The sequence below is a fragment of the Pyrus communis genome, chromosome 15 (assembly GCF_963583255.1).
Source record: "Pyrus communis chromosome 15, drPyrComm1.1, whole genome shotgun sequence".
NCBI classification, from domain to species: Eukaryota; Viridiplantae; Streptophyta; class Magnoliopsida; order Rosales; family Rosaceae; genus Pyrus; species Pyrus communis.
This window is the reverse complement of record NC_084817.1, coordinates 15,941,037-15,960,402: the sequence shown is the minus strand read 5'-3', so window position 1 is coordinate 15,960,402 and position 19,366 is coordinate 15,941,037. Positions and strand designations below refer to the sequence as shown.

At 38.7% G+C, this 19,366-nt stretch overlaps 2 protein-coding genes, 2 non-coding genes and 1 pseudogene across 5 annotated transcripts; 3 read left to right on the top strand and 2 right to left on the bottom strand.

Moving 5' to 3' along the window:
• The first annotated feature begins 205 nt into the window (after positions 1–205).
• On the top strand, positions 206–5,754 carry LOC137718129 (filament-like plant protein). 2 transcript variants are annotated; one of them, XM_068457634.1, is made up of 5 exons: positions 206–342; positions 1,414–1,576; positions 3,205–3,397; positions 3,643–5,054; positions 5,177–5,754. In XM_068457634.1, the coding sequence occupies exons 2-5, from the start codon at positions 1,469–1,471 to the stop codon at positions 5,573–5,575; spliced, it is 2,112 nt and encodes a 703-aa protein (XP_068313735.1). In that variant the 5' UTR covers positions 206–342; positions 1,414–1,468; the 3' UTR covers positions 5,576–5,754. The 2 variants fall into 2 exon arrangements, with proteins under 2 accessions (XP_068313735.1, XP_068313734.1); XM_068457633.1 differs by having other exon boundaries at positions 215–603.
• A 144-nt stretch (positions 5,755–5,898) lies between these two features.
• On the bottom strand, positions 5,899–5,983 carry TRNAM-CAU (transfer RNA methionine (anticodon CAU)). Its single transcript is given in 2 exon segments — positions 5,899–5,934; positions 5,946–5,983. It is a non-coding gene; the product is annotated as a tRNA-Met (tRNA).
• Positions 5,984–6,535: 552 nt separating this feature from the next.
• TRNAQ-UUG (transfer RNA glutamine (anticodon UUG)) lies at positions 6,536–6,607 on the top strand. Its single transcript has one exon. It is a non-coding gene; the product is annotated as a tRNA-Gln (tRNA).
• A 269-nt stretch (positions 6,608–6,876) lies between these two features.
• On the bottom strand, positions 6,877–12,985 carry LOC137717096 (uncharacterized; annotated as a pseudogene).
• Positions 12,986–15,323: 2,338 nt separating this feature from the next.
• On the top strand, positions 15,324–18,996 carry LOC137717720 (chlorophyllide a oxygenase, chloroplastic-like). Its single transcript, XM_068457176.1, has 9 exons — positions 15,324–15,470; positions 15,946–16,179; positions 16,376–16,480; positions 16,634–16,909; positions 17,150–17,297; positions 17,412–17,596; positions 17,705–17,817; positions 17,962–18,256; positions 18,349–18,996. The coding sequence occupies exons 1-9, from the start codon at positions 15,369–15,371 to the stop codon at positions 18,517–18,519; spliced, it is 1,629 nt and encodes a 542-aa protein (XP_068313277.1). The 5' UTR covers positions 15,324–15,368; the 3' UTR covers positions 18,520–18,996.
• Positions 18,997–19,366: the final 370 nt, after the last annotated feature.

Genomic DNA, 19,366 nt, shown 5'->3' with positions numbered 1-19,366 from the left:
AAATTGCCCTTTTGATATTTTTTTTAAGAAACGAAATTATCTACATTAAGGGAGAGAAGGTCGACTAAACCACACAATAAATTAGTAATAATACTATTTAAATTTGTTTTTTACGAGAATCGAACATACCTCTCACTTACAATAAGAGTAACTCTTTTTGAAATTTGAATAAAAAAAGGAAAAAGCTGTAGAAAAACAAAAAGTGGAATTTTGAGGTTTCTGGAGGGGATCCAATTCCCCCTCTCTTCTCTCTCAACCTTCTCAGAGCTTGATATCCACAAAGAAGCACATGCTCTTCTCTTGTTTACTAATATAATAATACTAATGAGAGTACCCAAAAAGGTAAAGTAGAAAACAAGAAATGCAAACCCAACCCAATCCACATTATCCATGCTTCTGCTTTTGGTTGTTCATCTGACATTCTACAGAGATTTTTGCAGCCTTTCTTGTTTATTTATTGCTCTCTATCATTTTTAATTGCTGGCCTGTAAAATCTTCAGTCTCAAGTTTTGAAGTTTGAATCTTTACATTTACTTTATTACTGGCTTGTTGGCTGGCTGGCTTCCAACTAACTCTTGAGGTTGCTGTGGTCTCCAGTCAAAGGTATTTTGATCTGGGTCTTCTTCCTTTTAATCTTTCTTAGTTGAACTTCAGTCCATTAAAATCTTGATTATTATTTGAATTCGAGTTTTTGGGTTGCTCTTCAATTGGAGCTTCTGTGTTGGCCACTTTTGTTTTTTCAATTTTTTTGCTGCTTTTTCTGGTGCAAGCACTGTTCCATTCATCCGTAATTTGGCTTCTGAAACTGGATTTTCTGCAAAACTTCATAAATTTATCAATTGGGTTGTTCTGGTTTGTAATTTCAAGAACTGGGTTGTTCTGGTTTGTAATTTCAAGAACTGGGTTGTTCTTCTTTCGTGATTTCATGAATTGGGCTGTTCTTCTTTTGCGATTTCAGCAATTGGGTCTTCAGTGATTGCACAATTTCATGATATTTTCACTATTTCAAAAGCAATTGATTGAGTTGGATGTGATGCTGCTGGAGTTGCAAATCGTTGAGTCTTCAGAGCGAGCGAGTTTGCAGAGATCCATTTTGTTTTCATTCTTATATAAAGTGATAATATTTTGTTTGGGTTAGATGGTTTTTGGAGTGGATTTGAAGCAAAGCTGAGAGAATGCGATAAGCGAAGTCATTCTTTTTTACTCAAATGCTTTGGATTTGGTGGAAAGAATATTGCTTTCTGATTTTGAAAGGCTTGGCTGTATTGGTTGGAGTTGAGTTGTGCAGCAAAAATTGACAAAGATTTGGGTGTCGGCTATCTATTTTTTGCTTTCTTGTTTTGTTTTCTGCAACTTTGAAGAGGATTCGTGGTGGTTTTTCAATGACACGTCTGTAAACTTGTAATTGGACAGATGAACACATTGTGAAGTGCTAGTTGAGGAGTTGAGAATTGAACAGTAACAATAGATGGAGCGCAAGTGGTTGTGGAAGAAGAAGCCTTTGGAGAAGAGCTCTGGAGAAACTGATAGTTCAGGTTCAGTATCTTCGAACTCGGAGAGGTACTCCGATGAACAGGTGGGTAGCTGAACCCTGATTACCACAATATTTGAGTTCAACTTTACTTCTGCAAAGCTTGTACACATTGTTCTTTTGGCATTTAACTAAGTAACTAACGTATATTGTCCTCAATTTTACATAAACGGCTTTGCTCCCTACCCCTTTAAAGCCTTGCTTTATTGATGAATTTTTATGTCCTTCAGAAGTTGAAGATTGCATTTACAGTGGAAGTTTTCTGTCCATTTCTTTGTTGTCTGGATAGACTCTTAATGATGTGAGGAGACAAATAATGTACCGTAACTACCATTGCTTATCCGCACACTGATTGCTTTAGTTTACTATCCTACATATTTTTCTCATTTCTGAAACATATATCCAAAACATAGTAATATGCACCTATGCTAATCAATTGCCTTCAATGACCGAGTGTTCTAAACAACCATTAGATAGATTAGGCTGTTCTGATTTGGAATTTGTGTTTCGTATTCTTTGTAGCCCTGCACAAGGACTTTCTGCCTGCCCGTGTAACCAAACAATTAGGTTGCATTTCCTGTTTGAGATACCATTATCATATCTAGCTAGTTGGTGTCGTAGAAAGGCTTATGACCTATATGTTTCCTCCCTCTTGCTTGTTTGTTGTCTTCATTGCCTTGAGTGGCAGATACTTGATGCCAACTGAGTTTTATAACGTTTAAAATTTTGGTACTCTTGAAGTTTCATTTTGTTAACAACCGCTTAGAAAACGAAGTTTGGCTGATGAACTTTTAAATTTGTAACCCAAACAGGCTTGGTTGAGTACACAGGGCTGTGGTAGTTGTGAAATGTGGTAGAAAATTTTTGAAATTGTTATCTCAAGTAGGGGGAATTAAAAAATCGAAGTTTTGGTCTAGTTGACTAGGTTTGAGGCATCATGTTGGAGAATAGAGGGTGTAGTTTATAATTTATGGGTCCTACTTTTGGATTTATTACCTACACTGACCCCTCCTATGGTGGCTAAAAACTGAATAATTACTAGTATTACAGGACACCTTGCAGGCTCCAAAGGAAGATAAATGGTAGCTTCTAGTGTGACCACATGTATACAAACTAATAGCAGCCACTTTGATTTAGCCAATTATAGGATGGCTTATTATTAGCTCCGCCCCTTAGAACTTGAATTTAATCTCACTTTGCTCCTTGTAACTCAAAAGTCGCCACTCTACTCCCTGAAACTCAAGGTTCTCTTCACTTTGCCTCCTGGAACTTGATTTTGATTCCATTTTTTCCCTTGAAACTTGAAAGTTGTCTCTATAAAACTCAAAATTTGCTCCACATTGCCTTAAGATCTGTTAAGAGAGAGAGTCCACAAGTCAAAGTGGAACGAATTTTGAGTTTCAGGGAGTAAAGTGGTGACTTTTGAGTTACCGGGGGCAAAGTGAGATCAAAATGGAGTTCCAGGAACATAGCTAAAAATAAGCCCTTAAGTTTTCAGACTGTTTCATATCACTCTAAGAGACCGGCAATATTTCCTTTCCTGTTCTTACAATAAGCCTTTTGGTGCATTTACAACGCTCTCAATTAGGTGCTTTTTGTTGTTTGTGCAATCCGAACTATGATTTTATGCATGTTTAACTATGGTCGAATATCTTATGATATCATTCTAGCAGGATGCACAAAAGGCATCTCCGAATCATGATGCTCAATCACCTGAAGTCACATCAAAAGCAGCATCCAGTGCTGACCATGTTAATTATAGTCTGAAGAGTCTAACGGAGAGATTATCAGCTGCTCTTGTGAATGTTAGCGCCAAAGAAGACTTGGTGAAGCAGCATGCCAAAGTTGCTGAAGAAGCTGTCGCAGGTAATAGTCATATAACATGGTAATTCTGCTAATTTCTCTTTACACAGATATTTTATCTACATAATGATGGCGATGAATTTTAAAGATTTGTGAAATTCCTAACGGCAATGGATAATCTTTCCAAATAGAAGAGAACAATACGTTTATCAAATCTCAACCATGATCTATAGTTTTGTTTTCCAAGGATTTTATATAATTGTCATGTTTTTCTATCTTAAACCATTCTGTTTTTTATGTTATTATAGGCTGGGAAAAGGCTGAAAATGAGGCTGCGGTTTTTAAGTCAGAACTTGAAGTTACAGTTCAACAAAACTCGGCTTTGGAAGATCGTGTAAGCCATCTAGATGGGGCCCTCAAGGAATGCGTTAGACAGCTTAGACAAGCGAGAGAGGAGCAGGAACAAACCATACAGGAAGCTGTGCTGAAGAAAACCCGTGACTGGGAGTCCACCAAGTTGAAGCTTGAAAGTCGGATTATTGAGCTACAGAGAAAAGCAGAAGTGAATAGATCTGAAGCTTCTGCTTTTGTCGATCCTCATCTTTCTCATAAGCTGCAATCTTTAGAAAAAGAAAACTCGGCCCTAAAGCATGAGCTACTGACTCAAGCAGAGGAGTTGGAAATCATGACAATTGAAAGGGACTTAAGTACTCAAGCAGCTGAAACGGCCAGTAAGCAACATTTAGAGAGTATAAAAAAGGTTGCAAGGCTTGAATCCGAGTGCCGGAGGCTAAAAGCTTTGGGTAGTAAAATACCTACTGTCATTGATCACAAGTCCAGTGCTGCTTCTTCAATGTACGTGGAGTCTTGCATGGATAGTCAATCGGACAGTGGAGAGCGGCTAAACATGATGGAGATAGATTCTCAAAAGATGAATGGCTCAGAGGCAAACAAGCGTGACCTGACTTTCTCTGACTGTTGGGCTTCGGCCCTGGTTGCTGAGCTTGATCAATTCAAGAATGAAAAGGCTGTAAGCAGAAATTTGCCTGCCCCTTCCATTGATGTTGATCTCATGGACGATTTCCTAGAGATGGAACGACTTGCTTCGTTGCCACAGACTGAGAATGAAGCTAGTTATCTGGAATCCGAAGCCATAGTTAATCAAACCAATAATGAAGAACGTGCCTTGAGAGCTGAACTTGAAGCCATGAGTCATCGGATGGCCGAACTTGAGGACAAGTTAGAAAAGCTTGAAGTAGAGAAAGAAAAGTTAGAGGTAGAGAATGCTGAAATTGAAGCTATGAGTCATCGGGCAGCCGAATTAGAAGACATGTTAGAAAAGAAGGAAGTCGAGAGAGAAAATTTGGAAGTAGAGAAAGCTAAAATAAAAACCGCTTTAGCCAAAAGTCAAGAATGTTATGCGGCAGCAGAGTTTCAGCTTAAAGAAGCAGAAATGAAGTTGGAGGAGTTACAAAAGGAGCTAAGTATTGCAAATGAATCAAGGCAGACTATTGAGTCTCAGCTCATTAGCATGGAAGCAGAGGCGCGGACCATGTCTGCTAAGGTTGATTCTTTGGAAGCAGAGGTTCAAAGGGAGAAGGCTTTGTCAACAGAAATTGCCATCAGATGTCAGGATTTAGAGGAGGAGCTATCAAGAAAAAACGAAGAATTCAAGCTTCAGAAAACTGCTTGCTCGAACAGTGAATTGAAGAGAAAGCAGGTTGGTGATCAAGGACTTACCCATCTACATTACGTCTTTTGGTATTCGATTATTCAAGCCATTTACCTAGTTAAAACAAATGAATATGCCGTAATTTAATGTTGTGGTGACTAATTTTCCAGGAAGACCTAGCTGTAGCAGCTGGAAAGCTTGCTGAGTGCCAGAAGACAATAGCATCGCTAGGAAATCAACTCAAATCTCTAGCGACACTAGAAGATTTCCTGATAGACTCCGAAAGCCTCCCAGGGTTCACTGGTGTTGCGCCGCAGATTCCTCAGGCTGATGAACAGTGGAAGTTGCATTCCAATGTGACATTTTCACCTAAACGAGATTCTGTATCAAAACCAGCCGATGAGAGTTGTGGTCCTTCAACAAATAGAAATGAGGACAACTCCCCACCATCTTCGTCTGCATCAACCTCATCCACTGTGTTGTCGACTCATGTCAGCTCTGAGAAGAATCGAAATGGGTTTGCGAAGTTCTTCTCCCGAACCAAGAGTGGGATACGACTAGAAATTTAGGCGAGGTTAATTCTTTAGTAGAGAAAACAAGAACATAATTGGTTTGTGGGGTTTGTATTACAGCAGGGAAGTTAGTGCTTCAGTTTATTTGCAAGAGATTCTCAGCTCTTATAATTTTATCCTTTTTGGGGCATATCAGATGCGTTCTTGTGAGATTATGTAAAGATGAGCAAACTAAGGAACCGAGTCGAGTTGTTATGGTCATGGAATGTCGCGACTCAACGGCCACACAGCTAGAAAAATGGAAACTCCTCCAGGATGGTAAACAGTGGTGCAAAGAGAGATTTTACCCTAAAAAGAGAGTAAAAAAAATGAAAAGCTTTTGGGGCGAGAGAGGCTCGAACTCTCGACCTCAGGATCACTCAGATGCTATGAGACCTACGCGCTAGCCAACTGCGCCACCGCCCCTGGGTGAACACTTGTCGAATAAATGATACCTATCGTGAATCCATTTGAATTTTAAATTACTAAAAAGCTCCCGGTACTGCTTATCTTAACGAAAAATCACATTTTTACACTAAAAAATCAATCTTGGTACCATTCATTTTACCCTTTATTTTGTCCCTATCCTTAAAACTCAAAATTTTCAAGTCATTTTCATTAGTTTTCCTCTTTAAATTTTGTGTTCAAATGTTAAGCGTAGCATGATCAACATTTGTTAATTGAACCACACTTCTAGCTGATGTGGATCCCATCCGGATCCTCACATCCTATCCATTGCTTCTAAAAATCGTTATGAAAATTTTAATTTAAAATTAAAAACAAATAGTACCTAACAAAAATGAGCTGTACAATGTACGATAAACGGGTATAATGTCTGATCCTCACAAAGAGGATCCGGAGAGAATTCTCATCCATCTCTAGCAGCGCCAAACGACACAGCATTGGCCCTAAAGGATTCATATTTAATTGGGTTAGCTTACCCTTTTATTTCATCTGGTGTAATGATCAAGCAAATTGGGTTCTATGGTGTAGTGGTTAGCACTCTGGACTTTGAATCCAGCGACCTGGGTTCGACTCCCGGTAGGACCTCTTTTCAATTTGTCCTGATTTTTTTTTTTTTTTCATCTCTTAGGACCCAAATAAACTAAATGATTTGATACCAAAACATAAAAAATAATAATAAAAAAAATAAAACTTAGATGGAAACAAACCATATTTTTCGTATAATCACATAATTTACATTGTTTATTTTCTCAAAGAAACGACGATGATTTCATGTGCAAAATCAAATAAATTAAACAACAGAAACCAAAATTATTTGCAACTCTTTGTTTCGGCCTTGTCATTCATGATGAGCATTAGCATGCTGAGAATTCCTCTCTCTTGAAGGCATGGAAGAGGTCAATGCCAAGAGAAGCATTCAGAAAGTTCATTCCGAACATCCCAAACAGCGCAAGCGGCAGCTCTATACCCTTTTCCGAATTTTGGAGCATCGCAGAAGAGCTTGGCTGTAATGAGAAGGTGAGCTGCCGTCCTTGCGAAAGTGAAGGTTACCCAATTAAGAACCCACTCTGCCTTTACAAGTTTGCTTCTAGCGTCACGAATGCCAGCCATCCGCCGTGCTTTCCTCACCTGCAGAAAGATAGAATGCAGCTGTTGAAAGAAACAGAAATATCATAACCAATTTCATGTTGTGTAGAATTCACATTATGAGTCTAAATCCCTCTTAAGATTTTAAATTCTTAGCATTTATTTGAAGTTACCATGTTTTACATATTATTATTTCAACATCGAAATATTTCATTTCGAGGTTGTAGTTACTTTAACTAGATAAATCTTAGTGAAGGAATAATCAAGACAATTCTTTTACAAGGGAAAATAACTTAGAAACCCAGTAAACCTGAGCACCTCAATGAGAAATAAATTAAACGAGACTTTCCATCCCTCGTTCAAACAAAATCAGGAGACAAAAAAAAGAAAGAGGTTGCTGACATTTTCGTTATCTCCTACCATTATGCAATATGTTACGAAATAATCACAACATAACAGTACTTTCGCATGAGGACACAACGATGGATTCAAATCGTCTTTGGGTCCAATTGGCTCACAGTTCAACCGAGCAGTTTACACTTTGGATGAATTTTCTTTACACTAAGAAATATTATCTGAAGAAGAAACGGAAAGCCTAAGGAAAAGAAAGCTTTTAAGTGCTAATTAGAGCTTATCTTTGGGGCTTAATTTTCTGATATCAGAGTGATTTACAAGGAAAGAAATAAACATCAAATAACCTAATTACAATCTGATTATAAGGACTCAAAAAAAAGGTAACTAAACTAATTACAAAAGTCAACTCACCAACACTCCCCCTCAAGTTGGTGCATAAATGTCGTTCATACCCAACTTGATAAGAGAGTTGTAGAACGCTTGACTTGCAATAGCTTTAGTTAAGATATCCGCTAATTGATCCTGACTTTACAAACGGGAATTGAATAATATTCCCATCCAACTTCTCCTTAATGAAGTGTCTGTCAACTTCCACGTGTTTTGTGCGATCATGTTGAATTGGGTTGTGTGAGATATCGATAGCTGCTTTATTATCACAAAATAAATCTGAGGCTGAATTCGAAGGATACCCAAGTTCACCAAGTAACCTCTGAAGCCATAATAGTTCACATACTCCTTTTGCCATACCCTTGTATTCCGCCTCTGCACTTGATAAAACAACCATTTCTGTTTCTTACTCTGCCAAGTCACTAAGTTTCCTCCCATAAATGTAAAGTAACCAGATGTGGACCGACGATCGGTAATGTTGCCTGCCCAATCTGCATCAGTGTAACCCTCTATTCGGCAATGATCATTCTTGGAAAACATGATACCTCTACCTGGTGAGGACTTCAGGTATCGTAGGATGCGCTCAACTGCACCCATATGTGCCTCACTCGGAGAATGCATAAATTGACTAACAACACTTATTGCGTATGCAATATCAAGCCTGGTGTGAGATAAATAAATTAACCTCCCAACTAACCTTTGATAATGATCTCTGTTAATGGGAACTTGATCAAGGTGCATGGCAAGATGGTGATTTTGGACTATAGGGGTGTCAGCTGGTTTACAATCAAGCATTTCGGTTTCAACTAACAAGTCAAGAACATATTTTCTTTGAGATAGAAATATACCCTGTTTAGATCAAGCTACTTCTATACCCAAGAAATATTTCAATCCACCAAGATCTTTCATCTCGAACTCAGTTGCTAAGTAATCTTTCAGCCTTGAGATTTCCTCTTTATCATCACCTGTAACAATTATATCATCCACATAAATAATAAGTGTCATCAATTTACCCATTCAACATTTCAAGAAAAGTGTATGATCGAAATTGCTCTACCTAAACCCATACTTCCTCATAGTTGTTCATAACCTACCAAACCATGCCCGAGGTGATTGTTTCAATCTATACAATGCTTTATTCAACTTACACACCAGTCTGGGTTGTGAAACCAATGCATAACCAGGTGGAATATCCATATACACTTATTCTTTAACATTACCATGTAAGAAAGCATTTTTCACATCAAATTGCTGTAATGGCCAATCCAAGTTAGCCGCCAATGAAAGTAACACTCTTACCGTATTAATCTTTGCTACCGGAGCAAATGTTTCTGTATAATGAACACCATACATCTGAGTGTATCCTTTGGCCACCAATCATGCTTTGTATCGTTCAATCGACCCATCAGCTTTGTACTTGATGGTGTACACCCATCGATATCCCACTCTCTTTTTTCCTTGGAGTAGCAGAACTAAATCCCATGTTTGATTTTTCTGAAGTGCATCCATTTCTTCCTCCATTGCCTTGGTTCATCGATCATCAGATAGTGCCTCCTTCAATGAACTTGGTGTGCTATCATTGGATATTTGTTGTACAAAAGCTTTGTCGGGTTCTGATAATTTATGTGATGACACATAGTTGGCAATGGGATATTTAGAGCCTTTCGTTGTTTCTGATGAATATCGATTGGGTGGCTTTCCCTGGTTGTGCCTGAAAGGTAACTGATAATTCGGAACATCGGATACTTCAATAAGGATAGTAGATCTTACCTCAGGAATATTCTCTGGAATATGGTCATCTGGTGGTACTATATTTTGAGACGAGGGGGAGTGGTATCAATAGAAGTCTCAAGATCGGTAAGTGGCAACACTGTTGCCGTGGGTGAGCACGGCACTGCAGTGTCTGCCGCTAGTTCTGTGGGCAGCGATGCTACTTCTATTGGCTAGGCTGGCAATGCAGCCAATGCGGGCTCGGCTAACAGTGGCAATGAAAGATCAGTGGTAGCAGCAGCCATGGTCCAAACCTGCTTGTCAGTGTCTCCCCCTGAAGATGAGGGTTAGAAGAAGCCGAAGAGTAATACATCTCAGACTCAAAAAAAGTAACATCCATGGTAGTATACATCCGACATGAAGAAGGGTGGTAGCATGGTACCCTTTCTGATGTAATCCATACCCCATGAAAACACACCAGAGAGCACATGGGTCAAGTTTTGTCCGTTGATTTTTATGTAGATGAACAAAGGCAACACATCCAAAAACTCGCAGTGCGAGCACCAAAATAGACGGTAGAGGCACGAATGTAGCAAGAACTTGCAAAGGTGTCAGAAAATTCAATACTTTGGATAACATACGATTGATAAGGTAAGTGGCAGTCTAAAGAGAAACATCCCAAGATGAGCGGGGAACATCCGTCCCAATCAATAGCAATCGAGCTGTTTCTAATAGATGGCAATTTTAGCGCTCAGCCACCCCATTCTGTTGAGGAGGCTGAGGACAAGTAGTCTTGTGGCAGATTCCGTGATTAATTAAATAATGTGTAAAATCATTATTAACATATTCACCACCATTATCAGAATGCAAAATCCAAATTTTAGTAGAAAACTGTGGCTAAATCATGGTGTGGAATGTCTTAAATGCCAGCAACACATCACTTTTATGCTTAAGAAGGTATAACCATGTCATCCATGTGCAATCATCTATGAACGTTACAAACCACCTAATACCAGATGAAGTAGTAATCGGAGATGGTCCCCAAACATCTGAATGAACAAGACCAAAAGGAATATCACTTTTATTATAATTCAACGAATAAGAGACACGGTGACTCTTGGCAAGTACGCAAGTGTCACATTTAAAGTCTGAAACCGAACAACCAACAAATAAATTCGGAAACATATGCTGTAAATAACTGAAAGACGGATGACCCAAACGATGATGCCATAACCATATCTGACGCCGTTTGTGATCAACGGCTCTTTGGGCGAGATTGACCCTTCCTGTACTGACATCGTCCACAAAATAGAGATCCCCCCTCTTAGTACCACGACCAATTATCTAATTCGTGAGAATATCTTGAATAAGACAAAACTTTAGATACAATAGTACACAACAATTCAATTGCTTAGGAGCTTGGCTAGGAGACATTAATTTATGCTTTAGTGAAGGTACAAGTAGTGTATGCAGCAAAGAGAGGGTAGGCGTGAGGCGTACAGTGCCAGCACCAGTTACCGGTGAGGTGACACCATTAGCATTAGTAATATTTCGTCGAAGTGGAACAGTATCACAAGATAAATCAGTGGGGTTATAGGTCATATGATATGTGGCACCGGAGTCAATAATCCAATCGGACTGAGTATCACAATTATTCATATTAAAAGCATAACCATAGTTACCTGAGGACTCCGGAGGCATGTCGAAAGAACTCAAAACAGGAGGATTCATGGTAGGGTCAGTTAGGGTAGTAGTGTTTAGTATAGGGGTAGGATCGGTTAGGATAAATTGTTTCCACTGTGAAGTGGTGGTAGGTTCTTCATGGGAAGGCTGAGTTTGCTTGAGGGAACGAGCAGAGCAAAAATCCTAGGATCTCTGCTCTGATACCATGCTAATTAGAGCTTATCTTTGGGGCTTAATTTTCCAATATCATTCTTCTCACCAATGAGGAAAATATATAATGTACAAGAGTGATTTACAAGGAAAGAAATAAACATCAAATAACCTAATTACAATCTGATTATAAGGACTAAAAAAAAAAGGTAACTAAACTAAGTACAAAAGTCAACTCTCCAACATTAAGAAGATAGTTCAACGTACCTCACAAATGAGAGTCAGAATTGATGGTGACATTCTAATACAAAGCAAGAGTAAGGTAAATGAGGAGAACCAGATGATGCATCAAGATGGAAGGGATCCAACCACTATATAACCCATAATGCAGCATATCCCACTGATCATATGCAAAGTAACCGCATGAGAAGCACAAAGCTGGGTATGCCCATGGCCAAGTACATCCAACCAACTTCGAGTGCTCAAACATTCCAACCGAACCATTTCTTAAACACTGATTAACCAAAATGAATACCACTGCAAAAATAAACACACTTAACTTACCATCCAATATAATAGGAATGAAGAAAGATACACTCACGCTAGTTACAAAAAGAAGTTAAAAAACTCGTTTGGAAATGTATTGTAGGGGACTTGAAAATTTAATTGATCATACAAATGTCGAAAGCTAAGTACCTTGATTTTGAAACTTCAACTCAAAATGTTCTTCAATTTAGCTATTGCAAGTTCTTATCTTTATCCTATATGCAGGCACCTATTTCGTCCGTTGCCCAAAAATCTATAACATTGCAGTTAAGTACTCATACTATAAAATTCTACTTTTACAAATATTACAGGGAATAGTTTCTCTACACCCTGGGTTGCCACCATGGCCTTCGGACCAATGACACAATGCCATTGGTCCGGGGGACCAGAAAGCCATGGTGGCATTTCAGGGTTGTAGTGAAGTCTCTCCGTGCTGCCACCATAGCCTTTGGGCCAGTGATACAATGCCATTGGTCCGGGGAACCAGAAGGCCATGGTGGCATCTCGGGTTGTAGCGAAGTCTCTCTGTGCTCAGAGACCCCATCATATCCAATCTAATCAAAGAAACAATGGCTTCCAAACCAGCCTCAATCATAAGACGACAAAAATCTAGGCACATAGGCAACCTTGATACCAAGTTACAACCTGCTAACCTGCTAGTGATGAACTGGGTTTTGAGTTAACAAAGTTCAAATGTTAATTTCAGTACAAAGATTCCATCTTTTGTTAAACTACGGAGCATACTCTATAGCCCATCAGACATTTTCAAAACGCAAAAGTTAGAGAGAGAGAGAGACCTGAAGCGGAAGTTATGGAGGAGTGGAGGAGAGAAACGGAGGTGTTGACAAAGAAAGGGTCACGAGAGACGAAACTGCAAACAACCCAGTTGGCCAATTGGTAAAAGAAGTAGCCGGCAACAATGGCGAGCAGCTCCGATCGCCGGTGGAAGAGTATTTCGAACAGGACCGAGACGAACCAAAGCAACAGAGTGGCCAAGAAGAAAGGTCCCGCCTTGTCCTCTTTCGGACCTCTCGTTGTTTTGCTCATTATATTCTCTCTCCCTCGCTCTACTTTCTCTCTCTACAGTAACTCCATTAAAAGTTAAAACGGGATGGCAAAGATATTTTAGAGGTTGTTCGTACTCGTAGTAGTTGAAAAAAAAAATTAATGAAAAGAACTCGAGAAATGTTTGTCTGATTGTCTGTCTGATTGGAGGTTGCTTGCTTCTTTTACCAGCAATCTAATGTTGGGCACCGAGCTGTGACTGTCGGTTTAGATATTGTTTCATTTATTTTGTTTTGGACAGGATTATTTACATAATCGTTTTTATTTTTATATACCCTTGTTAATTTATAGACATTGATTTTTTTTAAAGTTATTTAATCTAAGGATCAAATTGAGAAAGAGTGTGAGAAATAAAAATAATGTGTAAATAACACTATTCTAACATTATTTTTATTTTGTGCCAATATTACATTCAACCATAGTTGCACTGTTTGCACTTTGTTGTCCAATTAACTCTGATAATCGTACCAATGTCAATGTAAGAGTTTCTCTATTTCTTATTCATCATTTAAGGAATGTCTTAGTAGAATATCAATCACTTTGATGATTATCATCCATATGTGTCAAACTAATGATACTTCATCATAAGAATGTAAATTGTTACTATACTTATCAATTTGTTCTATGCATAAAGATAACTTACCAAGTTCCTATTAATTAATGATTTAAGCAGATAAGCCTGAATTTTGAAATTTATACAATTAAAGTACGTTATTCACACATGAGTGAACAAGAAGCACACCCGTAAGGTGGATGCAAATTTGTCCTTCACTTTGAGTTGCCTACTTACTCTATCTCATCCTCCTCCCTCCGTTCACCACCTTCTCTCTTCACCTCTTCCTCTTTTTTTTGTCTTCACCTTTGCTTCTCTTGCAATCTTTTTATCTTCTCCTCTATTCTCCAAACCAAACAAAATCGATCTGACTTTAGCCAAAACCAAACCAAATTCATAGACTTTCTAGAAGTAATTCCCAAAAAAGCGCATAGAATGTGCTTATGTAAAAAGCACTAAAAATATTTTCTACCAAATTTTCTCTTAAGAGCTTTTAGTATCTAAAAGAACAAACAACACGAATTGTAACACTTTTCTCATTGGATAATGCTTGTTCCCCCATGGCCAGACTTACTTTGCCCTTTACTTATGATTAACGAATCTTTATTGTATTAATTAAAATTGGAACTATTCAATCTCTTTATCATCATCTAAAGATCATATTTGTAGAAAAATCATTCAATGGAGATCATTTAGTTATTCATAGTGTAAAACCCAATCAACAATTTTCGTAACATATAGCAACTTGTGACTGTCTATTTGTTTTATGCATATGAATGGTTGAATGAACTAGAAATTGGATAATTTTTTGCATGTCTGATCTTTAAATGATAATAAAATGAATGAACAATTTCAATTATAATGGTGGGACGGTAAAAGTTTGTTAGTGGCAAGTGGGAGGACAAGTAAGTCTCCCCATAAAAGAGACAAATATTATCCTTTTGCATCCCATCCCACAAGGCATAACAACGATCAAACCATTTCAGCGAGCAAATGCTCGGCCCAAAGTTGACGCTGTACCGACCCGACCGCGAAATTGAGCCCAACCCATTAAGCATGTCAAAGCACATACTCTCTCTTTTCAAATTTTTAATTGACTTGAAAATAAGATGCTACACACTAAGCACCCATCACAATTCACAACCATCAACATCTTTGATCACAAACAATCACCCCTTGCCAATCAATTTATCATTTTTTTTTTTTTTTAAAAGGGGACATATGATGGCAAGTTTCGATTATTTAGTCATTTTAGGTACAATTATGGGGAATTTCACTATATCCGTGAGCCATGGTCACAGTTAAGCAGAAGAACATCGAACCCGGAACCTCCCACATTTAAAAAATTAGCATATGACCCTTTACTACAGTGATGAAAATAACTTAAACCCTTGCATGATGACGTGGGTTTGAAGTTCATCGGTAACTAATCTAACAAATTTATCATTTAATACAAAAATAAAATAAAATTAGAGGTGAAGCACCCACCGACTTCGAAACCCAACCCACTTGAAAAATCGAAGTGCCTAAATACACTAAACGGGGTGGGTAGATAAAGATATCTTGGTCATCCGAGCTGGCAAGATATATGGGCCCCACTTCTGCCAGATACTCCTCGACACAAGCAAAAAGCATGTGGAACTAGAGCTTGCCACGTGTGATGAACTGCATCCACGTGGCGCGTCGTGGGAGGAGAACTGAGATCGCGGGCTACAGGAGCCACTTATCAACAAAACTTTCCAACAATAAATTTGAAACACCAATATCTCTTACGTTTCTCTCTCTCTCTCTCTCTCTCTCTCTATCTATGCCATGAGTCTGTCAGCTTCAAACGCCATGACCATTGTAGCCACAGCTGCAGCTCTATCTCTGCCAATATCTTTTTGCAGAACAACCAAGCTTAGCACCAGGAAGGTACGAATTCATACTTCACTTATCAAATCTGAGAGACTTGTACGTTGAAATGTGGAATAATGCATGTTAGGGGCCTTTTTTCGAAAGCGATTTTAGATAATCAAAAGCGCTTATGATAATTTTTGGTATGACAGATTAAAAGTGTTCATGTATTGCAAAAGCGACTTTTAGGGTTTTTATTTGAAGTTTCGGTCGTTCTTCAAAGTTCAAACTGCTTATGTGGATAAGTGTTTTCTGAATAAGCATTTCCAAACAAGCCCATAATCTAGTGTGTTTGTTAAGTGCTTAAAAGTAAACAAATTTGGATAGGTTTCACCTTTATTTAAGTGGGCACAAGCTAATTTTAAAGGGGAATTTAGTTGGTTTGTTGGTTAATTGAGTTGTCGATTGAAACTAGTGCTTATGATCTTTATCTAATGAATATAGACCAAATTATCATGTAGTGGCTTAGGTGGTTGGGTTTGTTAAATTTCAGGGTGTGAAAGGAGGATTTCGAGTATTTGCTGTATTCGGAGAGCAGTCAGAGATAGAGAAGAAGAATGCTTGGAGCACACTCTTTGATGTGGAGGATCCGAGGTCGAAATTTCCACAATCTAAAGGCAAGTTTCTGGATGCAAACCAGGCCTTGGAAGTTGCTAGATTTGATATACAGTATTGTGATTGGCGAGCTCGACAAGATGTGCTCGCAATCATGCTCCTCCATGAAAAGGTCAGAGTGCTAAGATGAGTAACTTCTATCTGGATTCTAGACGATATATCAAGTTCGAATCTCAAAATCTTGAAAAATTCTAGTGATGCGCATTGAGCATTGATTCATGGGGGGAAACTATTGTTTAGTTAGTAATTATCTTTTTAGCTTTTGAAAATTTCCGTTGGGATTCTTACACTCGAGTATGGCTGCTCAGGTTGTGGACGTTCTAAATCCTCTAGCCCGAGAATATAAGTCTATAGGTACTGTCAAAAAGGAGCTCGCGGAGTTGCAAGAAGAACTAGGAAAGGCTCATAGACAGGTACATAATTTTTTAACACCTGAAGATATAAAACCTTGTAACTTGCAAATAACTTGAAATTTCCTTCCATTTATCCGCCTTGAAAATTGAGTAGCACTTACGAAGATTAAACTATTCAGCTGATCAGATACTATTGAAATTGAATTACAACAGGTTCATATATCGGAAGCAAGGGTTTCCACAGCGTTGGATAAATTGGCTTACATGGAAGAATTAGTGAATGATAAGCTGTTACAAGATAGAGCAACTACATCTTCCGAGGAAGCATCCCCTTCTCCCAGCACTTCTACGCAATCTCTAGATTCTGTAAAAAGGAAGCCTCCTCGAAAATGCTTGAACGTTTCAGGTCCAGTTCAATCCTACCATCCCCGATTGAAGAATTTTTGGTATCCTGTTGCCTTCACCACTGACCTGAAAGATGATACCATGGTAGGCTAGTTCTTCGAATTTGTCATTCATTATTTGTGCATTAGCTACATTAGCATTAACAACAACAACAAAAAACATAGTTAGTTCAGCGGCATAGGTTTTCGTTGCTATATTATAGTTTGAACATTATGGAGTTTGATATTATCTATCGGTTACACTTCTTCTGCGGAGTTAATCTTTTGAAGAACTTGTTATCTAGCATGTCTTATAGCAAAAGTCTCGTCGGTTTTCTTTTTTCAGGTTCCACTTGATTGTTTTGAGGAACCATGGGTTCTCTTTCGTGGAAAAGATGGGAAACCTGGATGTGTGCAGAATACTTGTGCGCACAGAGCTTGCCCTCTTGACCTCGGCTCAGTAAATGAGGGCCGTATCACGTGCCCTTACCATGGTTAGTGACATCTTTAAACGGCATTGCCATTTGCGCTTATTTAGGTCATAACAATGGACATTTTATGATTCTAGGACTCAACATTTTGACAGCATTGTGATGGATAAATTTCAGGGTGGGAGTATTCAACCGATGGAACATGTGAAAAAATGCCATCTACGCGATTACACAAAGTGAAGATTAAGTCATTGCCATGTTTCGAGAAAGATGGAATGCTGTGGATTTGGCCCGGTGCTGATCCTCCGTCAGCCACTCTTCCTTCTTTACAACCTCCTGCAGGATTTCAAATCCATGCCGAGGTATGCTACAGATAAAATTCTTATCCTTTTAGCTCTTCTAAAACAAGGTTTAGTGATTGTTTCTATACGTGGACGAGTGTTGTAACATTTTTCTACTGTTCTTGGCAGCTCGTCATAGAACTCCCAGTGGAACATGGGCTGCTTCTTGATAACCTTTTAGATCTCGCTCATGCTCCTTTCACTCACACGTCCACCTTTGCGAAGGGATGGAGTGTTCCTAGGTTTGTTTTAGGTTTGTTTCTTTTTTCTTTTTCGAAGAATCGAAGATCTATCCATCAGTGTGGAATTGCTTCTGTTGTAGCGCGTTGTTTCACAACAAATCCTTTCCATCAGGATTTAATGTGGTGAATGATCTGAATTTTCAGCTTCGTGAAATTCTTGACGCCTGCGTCTGGCCTCCAAGGATATTGGGACCCTTACCCTATAGATATGGAATTTCGACCACCTTGTATGGTAAATTCAACCATCGGGATCTCAAAACCGGGAAAACTGCAAGGACAGAGTGCTAAACAGTGTTCCACACATCTTCATCAACTCCATGTATGCTTACCTTCTTCGAGAGGTAAGACAAGATTATTATACAGAATGTCGCTGGATTTTGCGCCCGTGCTGAAGCACGTTCCCTTCATGAACTTTATGTGGAGGCATTTTGCCCAACAGGTAAACAAAATTGTTTGCGACGTACTTTACTTTTCACATAACCATTGTTTCTCGCATTCCTGCTTACAAAATTTGTTGTGTTCAATCCACAGGTTTTGAATGAGGATCTAAGGCTCGTCCTAGGTCAACAAGAGCGAATGAACAACGGGGCAAATGTATGGAATTCGCCGGTGACCTATGACAAGCTAGGAGTGAGGTACAGGCAATGGAGAGACGCCTTGGAACGAGGAGATAAACAACTACCCTTCACCAAATCAACTTAAACCCGAATCCAAAACAACAAATCCCTCTTTGCGATGAAAAACTCTGGAACCAACCTGCTTGCTTGAATGGTCTCCTCCGGCACAAACTTGCAAATAACATGATCATCCAGTAACTGGCTGACAAGCCCTTGCAGTTTGGTACTCCTTGGCTCAAATAAACCAATCCAAGAGCGACGCGGCGGGAACTTTAAACTGATCTGAGGCAAAGAAGAAAATAGTATCTGCATAGAAACACCCTTGTACAATTGAAGAGAAGAAGCTGTGCACTACTTTTTTTTTTTTTTTTTTTTTTTTTTTTGCTTTCTTTTTTGTGTACAGTGTTAATATCTTTTTCCTTTTTCTCCTTAAATGCCTTCGATTTGTAACGTAAGCAACGCGTTCGTTCATGGTAAAGAGGACAAAAATCTTTTAGCATTGTCGATAACGAATACAATGAGATTCGTCTTTGCCAAGACTCAAGAAACTACTCTTACATTACACATTGCATATCAACTTCTGCTGCATTTTCTATTTACCTTAAAACTATCAACGCCGAAATTTATCTATTTAGCCTTCGTGCACCTAGCTCAGATACTCATAGCAGCTGGCTAATGCATCAAGTCCCCTGCACTTCAGTACCAAGCACAACACCGGAAACTTTCCATAAGACTCCCTCCATTGTCGGTAACATAGCAGAAAGCTGAATGGCTCAACGCAATCAATTAAATCATTAGTTCCTTCGTGTTGGTTAGAAACATGGATTGACCTTTGGTTAAAAGTGATATACAAATCAACAATTGCTATGGATTTATATGAATGATCACATATCAACACACAAACACACAAAATTTATACAGAAGCGGCCATA

What these genes read in the sequence shown, in the direction of transcription:
- LOC137717720 (XM_068457176.1), top strand. Translation starts at nt 15,369, where the DNA reads ATGAGTCTGTCAGCTTCAAACGCCATGACCATTGTAGCCACAGCTGCA. An exon ending in TAGGAAAGGCTCATAGACAG is followed by an intron (nt 16,481 to 16,633) that starts GTACATAATTTT and finishes GAATTACAACAG; the next exon opens with GTTCATATATCGGAAGCAAG. An exon ending in GGAGGCATTTTGCCCAACAG is followed by an intron (nt 18,257 to 18,348) that starts GTAAACAAAATT and finishes TTCAATCCACAG; the next exon opens with GTTTTGAATGAGGATCTAAG.
- LOC137718129 (XM_068457634.1), top strand. Translation starts at nt 1,469, where the DNA reads ATGGAGCGCAAGTGGTTGTGGAAGAAGAAGCCTTTGGAGAAGAGCTCT. An exon ending in AGAGGTACTCCGATGAACAG is followed by an intron (nt 1,577 to 3,204) that starts GTGGGTAGCTGA and finishes TCATTCTAGCAG; the next exon opens with GATGCACAAAAGGCATCTCC. An exon ending in TGCTGAAGAAGCTGTCGCAG is followed by an intron (nt 3,398 to 3,642) that starts GTAATAGTCATA and finishes ATGTTATTATAG; the next exon opens with GCTGGGAAAAGGCTGAAAAT.